General features: G+C 39.4%; 1 protein-coding gene across 1 annotated transcript in view; it reads left to right on the top strand.

Annotated features, from left to right (window-relative positions):
• Window positions 1–1,506: 1,506 nt before the first annotated feature.
• The window catches only part of CCDC170 (coiled-coil domain containing 170), a gene marked incomplete at both ends in the record, with an annotated part of 41,287 nt that continues 27,921 nt past the window's right edge, over window positions 1,507–14,872 (top strand). The window contains 3 exons of the mRNA XM_079550330.1: window positions 1,507–1,818; window positions 9,367–9,498; window positions 11,744–12,000. Coding sequence (XP_079406456.1) covers window positions 1,507–1,818; window positions 9,367–9,498; window positions 11,744–12,000 — 701 coding nt within the window. The remainder of the gene's footprint in view (window positions 1,819–9,366; window positions 9,499–11,743; window positions 12,001–14,872) is intronic.

The following is a 14,872-nucleotide window of genomic DNA, read 5'->3' on the forward strand; positions in this document are numbered from 1 at the left end:
AGCCTGAGAGTAGCATACATGCGCATGTCTCTAAATCATGAATTGGTTATTTACAGCTCTCTTCTAAAAATGACTGAATAATAATACCAGCCCTAGCTTTTCAGTTTTCTCTAGAAGAAGAAACTGAAAGAAAGTTGTCATACATCTTGAGTTCAGTGTGAGCCCAGAAATCTGCTGAGATTGCCTTATTCCTTGGAGGCACTGTGGCAGGTCCAATTAAGTAGCTCACAAAATCTCCACAGTAAGGGATATACAGCAGCAATACACATATCTGGAGGTTTTTTCTTTTTTTCATGCTAGTTCCTCTGCTCCCATGTTTATCTACTTGATTTGGAAGGCAGGTGAGGAGGAGGGCCTCCCTTGTCAGCTTCAGATCTTTTTGCTGTAATGAAGGCAGCCTGCTCTCCCCATGCTGTGTGGAGTGCTCGTCTCACAATTCTGGAGAAGAGACTGACTGTGCCTGAGCCAAAAGCATGGTGCTGGTCAAACATCATTTACTCTTCACCTTCAGTTCTGAAGTTCAGTTCAGTTTGCAAATCAGAGAGAAACCTCTTGTGTTTTCCACCTCCTGCTGGTGGGCTCAGCTGCCTCTGCTACAGTTTTGGGCTCTGTTTTCCATCACCTGTGTGGCATATGACTCAGGGCTCCTGCCTGGCAGAAAAGGCTCTGGGTGTGCTGATTAGCAGCTGGCTGAATGTGAGCCCACAGTGTGCCCACGTAGGTGAGTCAGCAGCAGCCTGTTGTGACTCAGAAAGGACTGGGAAAGCGATTGTCCTCTTGCACGTGGCACTGGTAAAATCGTACCTTGAGTACTGTGTTGTTTTGGGTCCCTCATTACAAGGACATTGGGTCACTTGAGTGTGTACAGAGAAGAGCAACAGAACTGGTGAGAGGATTAAAAAACAAGGCATCTGAGTGTGACTGAGGGATCTGAGGCTGCTTAGTTTGAAGGAGGTTGGGGGCATCTCACTGCTCTATCTGAAAAGAAGCTGTAGTGAGGTGAGTATCTTTCAGTTGACGAGTGATAGCATGAGAGGAAACAGCCTCAAGTTGTACCAGGTGAGGTTTGGATTAGATATCAGGAAGAATTTCTTCATACACACGTTGGTTGGGCATTGGTACGGGCTGCCCAAGGAGGTGGTGGAGTCCTCATCCTGGAGGTATTAAGAGATGATGTATGGGCACGACATTGAGGGACATAGCTCAGTGCTGGGACTTAAGTTGATGGTTGAACTTGACAATTTTGAAGGCGTGTTGACCTTAATGTTCAGACCCAATATCAGTGTTATTGAATGTGTGTATTCAGTACTGCCCCACAACGAGTGGAAACTAGCTCCAGAAGAGGGTTGAGCCATAATTTAAAGAAAATATTGATTCAGTATGCGTGTCTCAATATCCAACTAGATGACAGCGGTATTTCTATGTTTTCTAATGCTATGGTGGGTGGGTGAGGGCTCGCATCCCGCCGGCTCCTGCCAATTCCGATTTCTACCCGGAGGAACAGCAATGGGAGCTGGAGAGAAAAGCGCGGAGCCGCCCCGGTCCCGCTGCCCGCCCGCGTTGCCGTGGGAACGGAGTCGCCGCGGCGGCCGCCATGAGCGCTTCCAGAGCCGGGTCCCGCGCAGCCTCGGCCGCCCCTCGGCTCGTTCAGGTATCGGCCGCGGGGCGGCGGCGTCTGCCGGAGTGGGGAGGGCTGCGAGCAGTGGCCCCTCTGGGGTAATGCAAGGCGCGGCTCTGCTCGGGCGGTTTTGGCCGAACGCCTTTCTTGTGTCCGGTAAATGCGTTGGCTGTTTCTATGGAGAGGCGCTCTCCATAGCCGTAAGGCCGGTTGTGAACCGTTCCTACGGGTTATCTCTTCAATTATAAATTTATTTCGTCTCGTTCTTTTCTTTTAAACAGTTTCTGCAGCTGCAGGGCTTTACGTGTTGGTGGGCACGTGCTTCGATCCCACCTCCAGCCGATCGTTAGAGCTTATCTTTCCAAATTCAAGGACGAAAGTTTTCCTTGTTAAGTGCTGCAAAGGGAGGGTCTGTCACGGAGCAGGAATTCACGGTTATCTGGGAATTATTTCTCTGTGTTTCTTAATCCTTTGAAGTTGGTTAGCTGGCTTTGATGTAGGTTTAAAGGAGACGCTCCAGGATACGGCTTGGAAAGATCCAGCTCATTCCTACTGAGGATACAGCAGGAAACTTGCAGCAGTTTCTTATTCTGAAGGGACAGCTGTCAGTGCACAGACAGCTCAGTATATCCGAAAAGCAGAATGGCAATTGTGTGGTTGTACCACATTGTTCTGAGGCACGGGATCAATACACACAACCTCTGTTATGTAAGATTGACTGCTGTTCTCTTCAGTAGGATTGCTTTGACCTGATTGCAGAGTTTTTGTTAATGCTGCTTAATTTTAGAATTGGCAGTAACTCCATCGTGCATCCTGCTGAACTGAAGTCAGGCAGGCTGTGAAGGTAGTAATGCCTATGAACATAGTAAATAGTTGGTGCTCAGAAGTGTGTTGGTAACTATGTATTTATTAACTGTAGGACACAAACAGCAAATAAAACTGCAGCCCTCATCCATCTTGACTGTGTTTTTGTATGCACATCTAAATGTATCTCATCCCATGTTTGGCTTCTTCTGAATGCTGTAAAACACAATAGGTATCAAGAGAGAACTTGAAGAGAATAGGTATACCAAGAGAGGTATCAAGGGTCACATTTGCCCATGGTCTGTTTTTAAACATTTTTTTAGCAAATCTTTTACAAAAGTCGTTTACCTTTATTCAACATTGGTGAAGTAAAAGCAGTAGAACAAGCAATCTATGAAAACCACTGGATAAGCACTTAGTTTTGTTATACATTATTCTCCCCCTCTGTGTGTTTTTTTTGTTGTTGTTGTTGTTGTTTGTTTTTTTTTTTTGTTTTTTTTTTTTTTTTGCATTAGCAATTACCATTTTTACTATTCTGAGATGAAATACATCACCTTCTCCTCATTATTTGCTTTGGGAAAGCAGTGACATGAAGTGTCAGGAGAGACAAATTTGTCAATTTAGCTATGCTGCCAAATGGCAAAGTAAAAAAAAAAAAAAAAAAAAAATCTTAACGTATTAAATAATATTTACATCAATTGATTTATCTCTCTCTGCCTTGAGGTGACTGCTCTCTCCTGTTATAATTTGTTTTGTTTTGTTTAGATGCAAAGTCACCTCACTCCAACACAGAAGAAAATGAAGGATAGACATGCTTTAACTGCTGCTGCTGGTAGTAGAGGGTAAGGCTGCAATGTTCATCATCTTGCAGCTTTCATTTGAGCCCATTAATCAAACCTCCTCAGTAGAGAAATAACCCTGGACAGTGATTTTTATCTTTCAGTAATACCTTTTTAATGATTACTGCAAAGGGAGGAGGATAGGGCTAGGCAGTACCCTTCTGAAAGGAATTTAGAAAATCTCTTTGGTGATTTGTTTGGGCTGTTCAGGACAGTTTAGTTTTGCATGTTTCTAGAACAGCGCACCAGTGCGTAAAAACTCCACAGACATAACCAAAAGAGAACATGCACACCTCCTAGAGCTCAGGTTTTTAGAGTTGCATACACAAACTTCAAGCAGGGAGTTGAGCTCTGTTACAAGAATAAACCAGAGAAAGCAAAGAGGTCTTCATGGAGTGGGAAGTGATCAAAAGTAATTGGACATTTCTTAGATTTTGGAGAATATGAAGGACAGAGTGACAAACTGGAAATAGTTTTGAGTCATTACTTGTAACTTCTAAGATTGATGTTAATAAAGTGTTACTAATAGAAATATTTTGTGATCTCTGAAGGCAAAGCAAATTGTGCAAAGTGTTACTGAGAAAAAAGTTAACTTTTTTTTTTTTTCTTCCAGAAAATTAAGGATTAGATTCTGAATGGCAATAAAGTTTTAATATTATGTTTCCAACTGTAGTTGGAACAGATACAATCAAATAGCAGCCTTTAAGCTCTTCTTTACAGCAGCTGAGCCCATGAAAAATGAATTCCTATTATTCCTCTTTTGAAGGGAGCTTTACTCTCCCTCTTTTCCAGTAGCAGGTTTGGGACTAAAGTTTCCTTGTGATTTCTTAGGGAGTTACATTTGGTGTGGATTTTCTTTTCAACTTGATATTCATCCCAGCAATTTGTATTGGATGTTATCTTCATTCTGGTTGCAAGAAATAATAATGAGCTGTGCTGCTGTTATGAAAATGCATTGCATTTCCAGAAATTAGAACAATTTTAATACCCCCATGAGTATAATTTTGTATTAAAAAGAAATATTACAGATTCAGGGTTTATTTTGTTTCATAGAAAATGAGCTGTTATAGTATTTTTCAACCTCCATTGTTTTTTGTTGTTGTTGTTGTTTTGTTTGTTTTTCTATAGAAATGAAGGAAGAACAGAGTCCACAAAGGTTAGTGAATTGTTATTCACTTTTTTTTATGCTACCGCAATGTGAAAAAGAAATCCCAGCCCTGAGTGCAGTGCCCAACAATGTGGGCAAGAGGCAAGAAATAGGCTTGGCAGATCATTCAGCAAGTGGTCAGTGGTTAATTCTTGAGGGCTTTCTATTTTGGTGGGACTTTTTTTTTTTAAATTTTTTAATTAAATATAATTTGAGAAAGGGAAGCAGTAGTAGTAGTGTTTGCAAGGATTGAGATTAGCTGTATAGTGGGAAAGGATGTTGTTAATGAAGAAAAGCTGACAAATGCAGAATTGGAGTGACTGACTTGAACAGCTGACTGTTTTTGAAGTGTAGGGGGAAGTATATATCTAGTAAATGTTGAAGTTCTGTTGATTCCAAATAAAGAGAGGTTTGCAAATTACAGGCCAGGTTCTAAAATGGTGGAAGAAGCGGTTATCTGGTACAAAATGAAAATGGGGTAGAAAACCATAATAGCAACAATGTCCTTATGTTGTTTGTCTTCTGAGGAATTGCTAATGAAGCCAAAGGTCCAAGTAGCTACTGATCTTCAACATTGTAAATATAGGTTTACGTTCTGTTTAGCACTGGAAGTGAAATGAAAACTACATTTTCTTACAGGTAAATGGGAAGAGTTCAAAGGAGTCCATAATGTGAATGAGAGAAACACCCCAAACCCAGACTTCTTGATGCTGATGGAAGTATAATACTTGAAGGCTTTTTCTGTCCATTGCCTCTTATTCCTTTAACACTTTGTTCACTTAACTGTAATCAGTAAGTTATAGTACTCATGAGTTTACAAATCTGAATTTTCCAAAGAGTAACAAAAGCTCCACATGTGTAATATAAATTTTACTCCTGTAATAGTGTCATGCCCGATTAATTGCATTGTGTTGTGTATGACTAATAATGAGATTTATATGTAGCTGCTGGCAAAACATAGCTGTGTACTTAAATATTAAAATATGCATGCTCCCTGCCAAAAATGTTATAATCATACCAGCCTTTTGAGTGTGATGTCACAATGATTGGCTTCATATTTGCTAAGGCACTTGAGAATGCAGAGAACTGTTTCTATAAATCTCATTGGAGCAGTACGTATGAAATAGTAATTCAAGTTGACTTTTACACCTGACTCACTTTAAAACTCTTTTAAATCCTTCTTGGATTATGTGAATTCTTGAATATGTGTCTTTACATCTTTAACATGCTAATTATCTTAAAGATAATTGTGTGACAAATATGGGATTCGGAAATTTCAGCTCTAATGGGCTTTCTTACATTGATTATTGCTGATGAACAAGACTCTTCGTTCTTCAACCTTGCTCTGCTGTTTTGTTTTTTTTTTTATATGAGCTGTTTTGAATTTCTCAGAAGTGACTGTGTTTGTTTAGAGAAGAAAATTTACATCCATACAGCAGTGTAAACAGCAGTGTAAGGATAGTTACTTATATAAATAATATAGTGTCACTGTCTGCAAGCTCCCTCCCTGGTTTTGGAGCCCTGCTATATTACAGAAGAAAACAAAACTTGGCCTCAAAGGATTTCACCTGGTTGTACAGTGTGAAACAGTATGTGGATAAGGTGGTAAGACAAAGTAGCAAAAAAAGATGGTACATGCCTTGCTTACTCCCTGAGAACTGTGATAATGTGTTGAGAAAATTAGGAGCCCTTTCATCTCAGAGATTGCTGGCTGTGTGTGACCATGAGCTGTTTTGCCTGTATCAATTTGGCTTGATGAAAGTGGTGACTCGTTTGTGAAACAGAAGGGCTGAGCGTCCTTAAGGAGATGAATGTGATTAAACTTGATGGATTTAACCCAGTGTCTGCTACTGAAATGAAGAAAGATTAAAGAGTTGACCATATTATAAAAGATAATCCAAAGTAGTTTATCTTCTGCTGCAGTCTGAACTAGTAGTTTTGTGTTATTCCTCAGGGAATTTTGTTATGTTTCTTGATAAAGGGTTATTTTACTACATGGTCACCTGTTTAGAAGACTTTCTTTTTTTTTTTTTCCTGTTTAGAATGGATAGGAACTGAACTTGCAGTTTATCTCATCCTGGAAATCAGTGTCAGTGTAGAAGAAAGCAGAAGGGCTACATGTCACACTTTTAACTTCAAGATAATGTGTGCAAGAGTTAACCTCTGGTAAACTCTGGGTGCTCCAGGCTTCTGGCTTAATGAAACCTTAAAGAACTTGGAACTTTCTTATCAAGCTATCACATGGCTGTCTGCATAGGCAATACATTGCCAAAGCTGAGATAAGGAAAGGCATCTGAGCTACACCCTACTTGCTTTAAGAGAGGAAACTGCTGACAGGGAGTTCTTAGGAAGAGCTCTGTAACTCCATAGGGGACAATGAAGTTGAAGTAAATGTTACTGGCCACGGTATGTAAGCTGTCAAGACTGCTGCAGTACTTGAGAACTGAAGGAAAGAAAATGTGCTATTTTTTGTTTTGTTTCTCTTGAGTGTTTTTTTTTTTTTTTTTTTTTTTTTTTACGGTTGAGAAGGCTTTGAAAGTGCAGTGTTGAGTAGATACCCTGAAACACTGCCCAGAAGTTTCTGTAAAGTTTTAATAAGTTGTAAGCTCCAATTGTCAGTTTGTATGTTTTCAGATTTAACATGTATTGTTTTCAGCTAGATACACACTCTATTAATCAGATAACAGCAGCTGCTGATTATATCAAGCAGCTGGCATTTTGTGTATTTCCTAGCAGTCAATTGTGACAACTGTTACATGGTCGATGGGAAGTTAGCTATGTCAGCAGAATGTGTACTTTTCACACTTCCTGTAGATTTTGTTTTGGGGAACTTGTTTTCTGACAGTTGAAAAATAAGAATGAGCAGGGTTCCTTATCCAGTGTCATCTTTGTGTGTTATAAGGAATTACTCATCTTGCCCAAGGAGGTTATGGATGCCCCATCCCTGGAGGCATTCAAGGCCAGGCTGGATGTGGCTCTGGGCAGCGTGGTCTGGTGGTTGGTGACCCTGCACATAGCAGGGGGGTTGAAACTAGATGATCTTGGTGGTCCTTTTCAACCCAAGCTGCTCTGTGATTCTGTGATAAATGAGAGCTGTGCATTCTCTGCCTCCTTATTTCCATTTTGATCAATGTGCAGTTGTGATAATCAGGAAGCTGAGCTCTTTAATTACGTTATTCCCAGGTTACTGAATAAGGTTTTGCTCTTCCACCTCTTTTTCAGAACAAGGTTTAAAAAAAAAAAAAAAAAAGTAGAGAAAAGAAAGGGAAAACATCAAAACAACTGGTGTGAATTAAGCCAGGAGTTGTCTCCCTCTGGGACCTCAGACAGCTGTCTTTATCCCTGTCATTCTTAAAATGGTTTGTGGTTTAGTTTGTTTTCTATTCATGGTGTCTGTAGAGTGTACAGGAGTGGGAACAGGCTGTTTGTGAGAAAACAGTTCAGGCAAATTGCTAATGGTGTGTGCTCACTTTTTTTGTTGTTGTTCTAAGGTAAACTAATTCAGCTTCTGTTTCAATAAGGGTTATACGTCTTGTTACATAGTTCACTGAACAGCAACACTGCTTAATTTCTTTCTCAAAATTGAACATTTTTGTGAATTGTTCCTAGTTGTTTGTTTGTTAGTCTTTAGAATCCCAATGTTTTTAGGGAATGACACTCAAAAGTATGGCTTTTTTTTTTTTTGGTGTATATGTATGCACATATGTGCCTCTGTGTGCTAATTAAACTCACAGAGGTTTTGGAGACACCTGATGAATCAGATCTGTCTAGCTTTTCTCTGCTTCACCTGCCCTTTAATACAACATTTGGTTGTATTCTTAATCATATCCCTCATCGTTTTTTTTTCTGTTGCTCATTGGTGTTCATCAGGGTAGGGGTAGATTTGCATTTTACAATGCATACCTGCAAGCATTAGGATTGCAATTTTGTTTCTGTCCTGTGTGGGAGCTGATGAAATAAAAACCTCTTGTTCTGTCTTCTAATGTGTGCTTCCAGCGTCACTTAATAGACTTCTGTTCTCAAAATGTTAAATTACATCATTTGTAGTCATTATCAATTGGGGGGAGGGGGAAAAATCTAATTAAACTCCTATCAAGATCTCAGGTCTAAATTACACCTTGAAAAATTCAAATAACAAAGGCTGAGAAATCCACCATGGTTGTGCTCTACTTTAGAAGAGCCATGCAAAAATGAAAAAGTGTAGTAAGAAGATTCTAAAAAGCACAGCAAAAAGAATTGAATTCTTGCAAGTGAATGAGATTGAATGAGATTGTGTTGGGAGCACAAAGCCAGTGCCTACTGTCTGTTAGAAGGATGTAAGAATGGATGAAGAGAAGTCAGTGTGGTAATGGTGATTGCTGGGGAAAAAACACCAACGTTGTTCAGAAACCTGAAATTATGTCCGAACTTGATGGAGTCCAAAAGGACCTTGGCATACTAGAAGTAAGAGCACAACTGGGAAAGCCAGAAAGTAACTTTGAGAAGATCAGGATAAGGCATGGATTTGTCAACTTGGTAGGGAAGCAACAGAGGTAAGATATGAATGAAAGGCGCAAAATCATGAGGTGAAGACTGGCCTTTGCTTTTTGTCACCGTTTCTTCCAGTATAAAAATTAGAGAGTATGCAGGATGACTTCAGTCGGAAAACAAAAGTGGCTCTTTGTACAAGACACTTGAGGACTCTCTTGTCAAACAGTGTTCTGGATAAATGCTGACATGGGTCAAAGGAGGAATGAGAGAGGCTTGTAGTAGAGAGATCTTCAGAGTGTAGTTAGCTCATGTAAAGAACAGAAAGGCCTTTCTCTGACCAAGGGTACTTTTTTTGAATTTAAATATTAATCTTGTAACGACCATGTGAATGACTCTGCTGATGTACTCTGTACAGTTTAGAAAACACTGAAGCAAAAATGTTTAAAATTGCAATGTTTAAGAGATTGTCTTTCACACTGTCTTCTCAGGAGTCTTGTGATCGCTTTCTTTTGGATATTCCTGTCATCAGAGAGCAGATGAACCACTATCGAGCTGCAGCAGAGACTGCTCAGAGTGAACTAGCAGCACTAACAGTGAAGTATGACTGTGTCCATTCAGAGGTATACTTGAAACTATCTCCAAATGCTTCTCCAGATCTGAAGATTTTCTGTAGAACACTTTTGCAGAGAATAGAAAGTTTACAGAAAGTACAAAAATTCTTTGTTTTCTTACAAATTTTTTGTAGCACCTGAACCTTAAAAAAAAGAATATCAATGAAATAAAATATATTTTACCATAGTTAGTTGAGTATGGGAAATAAGAGCATTCAATACTGCAGAAGAATGAATTATTAATACAGTGTCCAGTCAGAACTACAGGGATGAGTATCCATCAGCTGAGCTTGTATTTGACCAGTTGATCCTGAAATTACTCCAGAGATCCTCAAAAGTTACCCAGGGTCATTTCATATTTGAGAACACATACAGGATTTCATGGTCACATAGAAAGAAGTTCTTACTGGAAATCTTGAATGACTTTAGTTGCCAAGATGACTGACTGATTTATAGACTCCTTCAGTGCTGTTCTTGCGAGGCAGAAGAATAGGCAAGAAGCAGCTGTTCATACTCTTGTTTAAGACCTTCATGACCCAGCTGAGGTCAGAGCCCAGTTATGCTGAATGCTCTTAAAATTCATGATATGAGATTATTCTTGTTTTTTTTCTTTCTTCTGCTATTGGAACTGACCACAGGGAGAATAGACAGAGTAAAAAAATATCATATTTGGCAAATGAGGAGTTGAACTACAGAGAAATGTTAAGGTTATGAACAATTTAAGCTACCATAATTGGTCCAGTTGCCAAATAAAGCAATCCTATTGTTCCTTCAGCTGTTCATTTTCTTCCCTACACCGCCCCATCCCTTGCTTTAGTACAAATGTCTGTGTTGTGTTGTGGTGCGCTGGTATGGGGAGCTGATCCAGCAGAAAGATGAAGCCATTCCTTCTGGGTTGTTTTTCAGTTGGATCAGTTTCCTGATCTATTTTACCTCATTGCCATGTGAATGTCCCTGATACTGCAAAGAAAAGAGCAAATTACCAACGTGAAGCCAATGAGATGGGGAAGGGACAAAGCTGCTCTTCTCAAAATCAGTGATGGCTTATGCCAGCTTCAAATGCAGTAACTGTTCAGCTGCCTTACCAGCTGGAATTTTACTCTGAGCATCTTGGCTTTGCTCATACTAGAAGCTTTTTTTTTTTTTTTTTTTACCTCTTATACTGCAGCTAAATGTCATAAATATTCACTGCCTTAATTTTTTTGCCACATATTTTAACAGAAAGAGCGTTTAATGTGGTTTAATTATTTGCATGCTAATCTTATACAGTAGTGCTATATGCGATATATTACTGCTGAGAACTGGAATTGTCAGGAGCTGAAAAAATTCTTAGCGCCTCTTGTGGCAAAATTTTCACTGTAAATTGTGTTAAATTTAACAAAGTAAGACAACTGAGCTGGTTTTTTATGTACCTGATGCATGTGCCAGAAGCTCAGTCCTTTAGAGAAGTTTGTAGCAGAAATAATTCAGTGGAAATTGATATTCTACCAAAATTGGGAAAGGAAGATAAAGAAAAACGAATGAACTACATGAGATGCTGGGAAGCTTCAGCATCATCTCTGGAACAGATTCTTGATGTTCGATTGTGGTCTTTCTCTTCCTCCTTAAAAGACTGTCTTGCTGTTTCTCTGTAAGTCTAGCTGTATTTCATTGAATTATCTAACAAAAACAGTAACTATTTGCTTAAGCTGAGAAGAGGTTGCCTTAGAGCACAGCTCTCAAAAATTATCTTTGCATTTGGATATGCAGCAAGTCATCAAAAGGCTCCACCCTCGCAAGAGAGGATAGTGTTACTGCAATAGCTTTCTGCAATGTAGACAGAGTAATTGTGCACCAGAGTTGGGAGCAGGGAGGAAGCATGCAAAAAAAGAGGGAGTAGTGGTGTTAACTGCTGCATTGTATTGCATATGCATAGATGAGGTGGGTTAAGGTTATGTGGGAGAACTAAATACAGGCACTTTCTAAATTCTGATTTTGTTAACAGATTTATCTAACAGGCAGAGATTAATGTGAGAAATTGTATGTGACATGACACAACAGTGACTTTTTATTTCTGTATATTCTAGTGATATGAAAATAAAGTTACCTCCTTCCACTTAGTCTCACGGTGGTGGAATCTTTTCTCACAGGACTGAATCTTTTATTCCAGAAGTATTTTTTCTTGTCATGTTATTGAAATTTTAATGTTTGTATTTTTCAGCCTGTACGAAATTATTTTTCCTTTTAATGAGTTTTCTCGTTTTCTATTTTATAGCTTCTTGAACTGAGGTCCAGAATGATCTCAAAAGAAACCTCCTTTAAAGAGCTGAAGTCTGAAGCTGAAAGCTACAGGGAAAACAATGCTAGACAAGCATCTCTCCTCTTGTCTTTGCAAACTCGAGTTCGGGAGACAGAAGAAGAGTTGAGTGTGCTTGTGGCTACTAAAAAACAGGCTGAGCTGACAGCTCAGGCAGCATCGAAGGAAAACTGGGAGCTGAAGGAGAAACTTCATGAGCAAAATGCCAGACTTAAGTAAGGTTAATGTGAGATAAAAATTTCTGATGACAAAAAGCTGCAATGGTCAACAGAAATTAAGGTGGTGGGCAGACTTAATTGCAAATCTGAGTTCTGTTGTGTTGCTTCGCAAAGCAAATCTGAGTTTCTGTTGTGTACTTGAGTGTGATTGAAGGTATTGAAATTTATATCTTGGTTTGAGTTGTTAGACTTGAAATGGGGCTTTGAGAGTTGTGTTCTACAGAGAAGAAACGATCAAATGAGTCAGCTTGGTTAAACCACAGTATTTACAAAAAATTAGTGTGGAGGACTGTTCGGATGCAGCAGAAGCAATAGGTATAGTTTCCTTATTCAGATGTTTCCAAGTGTGGCAGTGAGGAAAAAAGGCTCTCTGTGCCTTTCGTAGCACAGCTGTGATGTACAGTACCCTTAACTAAAGCTTAGTGCTCTGGCCTATCCTCATCATGTGCTGCATTTTGGACAGGTTACCTGTCAGGTGCATGGGCCACGTAGTGATGAGTGGTGGTGCTGCTGCCCCACTCTTGTCTCTTTCCCCTCATCTGTGTCATAGCTGGAACTGACACAATGCAAGTGAATTTCTTTCTCTGTATACAGCTGTCTGTGAGGAACAGTGTAATGAAATTATGGTATATTCTTACCTATACCATAACAGGGTAGGGTATATCTATTTAGATATGTGTAACTTGAAGAAGTTACATATTAACATATAATTACATAATTAACATATTCCCTTCAACTTTTAAATAAGACTACTTTCTTTGTCTGACTTTCTTCCTCCTTTCTGGATATTACATTAAGAGCTAGAAAAGAGTTAACCTGATGTCTGTGTTTCCCAGACCAGTATTTTGCACAGTTCTTCTAGGCTTTATGAGTTAGAAGTGGATAACTAAGTTATTTTAGTATCTAGAGGAATCCAGTGCAGTACGCTTGTCTATTACCAGCTGAATTGCCAAAAGATCTTCCTGAAGAGTGCTAATGTTGGTGGACAAAGACTTCAGATAGAATTCCAATATAAACAAAGAGATAGTAAAGCCAGAAAGCATATTAAGCAGTTTAGAAAACACCACAATCTCTAAGAATATAGTTGTTAAGATTCTTCGAAGAGTGTTTTTTCTTGTTTGCCTCACTCACTAGGAGAGATCTGTCAAAATGTGTCAAAATTAACCTGTCATTGCAGTGATAGCGTCAGTTTTGTGTAGCATAAACCTGTTCTGTATCTCCCAGTGTGGTCCTGTCATCTAGTTGGCTGCTCTCTTTTGCCCGTGTCACTTGTACCAGCACTTCCATTTGTTTTGCTGCGTGGTTGTCCAAAGGGTCTACTCCAAGAGAAAAATAAACTTAGTATAAAAAGCTTAATTTCTGGCTCTACCAATCCCAGGTCTAGTTAGCTGCACAACTTGGTGTACCACCAGACTGCTGGCACAAGAGAATGGTCAAGGGGAGGGTGAGTCTGTTCTTCCAGAAGGAACAAATGTGTTGGATAAAACTGATTGTGAATCTAAGCTTTCAAAGCTTTTTCTCATCCTTAACTGATGGTTGCAGGTGCCACTTAATACCAGTCAATGTATTAACTGTAGTTACTTATTCTGACCACTTTGGTTAACGTGTAGCTGTTCAAATTAGATGTTCAAGATTTTAATTCAAAACCACAGGTAAAAGGAAAGAGCAAGCCAGTAGACATGAAATACACATTCGTATTTTATACTTTTGGGATAGAGTTGTGTTTAATAAATTGTGTAATCAGCTTTCAAGATGTACTCCCTATTAAAAATGGTACTTTTCTGCTCAACATGTGTATTGCCAAGGTATTTTTAGAGCCTGAACTGTGAAGAGCTTTTTTCTTTCCCCTCCCCTTCTCTATGCTCATTAGTTCTGAAGAGCTAACAAAACTGTGACAGAGCTGTGTTCTTTTTTTACCTGACTGCCTGTCTTCTAGGTGCTGCCACCTTTAAGACTGTACCGAAGATAATTAGGCTATTTGTAGAGTTGTCAAGTATGTGCTTCGTACTTCTGATTGTTTATTTTTAGAAGCAGTCATAGTTTTGATGATGATGTACTTTGATTTATGGAGGGTTGGCATGGTTGGTAATCAGGCTAGTACAATATTCTAATATGAGCTCTGCTCTTGAATAATGCCTCCTATTTTATTATGTTGGCTCACAAAGTTAGAGGTGGATGTTGGTGGTATAAATGCAGAGGTTGAACCTTCCTGACAACATTCTGTTACGTTTTGTTGCTGTGTGACAGATGGCAGCAGAAGGGCAGTCTGACAAAATGGTGTCCGTCGTGGAAGTATGTATGAAGCAAAGGTGTGTCACTAAGTGGAAAAAATGGCACCCAGTGACATTCGTCAATGCTGATGGAACATTTATGGAGATCAAACAGTGGCTATCACCACAGTGAGGTGGTATGTTCTGTGTTGCAGCAATAGTGCTGTCCTAGCAGCTATGAAACTGTGAGTCACTTCAGCTGGTGCAGATTTTTATGAGAGATGTTGACAGCAATTGTCAACAGCTGATTTCCCTCCTAAGGCTCCAGTTCAAAGTTTTACAGCCATCTATAGGCAGTTAATGTGTGTTTGCATTCATGTGCTTTCTTTAGATGTCAATGCTGCTTTTTGATTATGGAGTGATATGAGTGATATTTTGTGCCTGTTTCTTTCTAGAGAGGAAGAAATTAGAAATATAGGAGGATGAGCCCAGACGTGGCTGACATGTCCACCTTAAGAACTTAGTGCAGAGCTTTCGTAGGTGCTTAACAGGTTCAGTAAAACAATTGCTTTAGTCAGCTTTGGTGACGATCATATCTTGCAGTTTGGTGATATATCTCGTTTTATTCCAGTGTTCAAGTCTTTGTGAAGACCTTGCTG

The sequence above is a fragment of the Tetrao urogallus genome (assembly GCF_951394365.1).
Source record: "Tetrao urogallus genome assembly, chromosome: 2".
In the NCBI taxonomy this organism is placed as follows: domain Eukaryota; kingdom Metazoa; phylum Chordata; class Aves; order Galliformes; family Phasianidae; genus Tetrao; species Tetrao urogallus.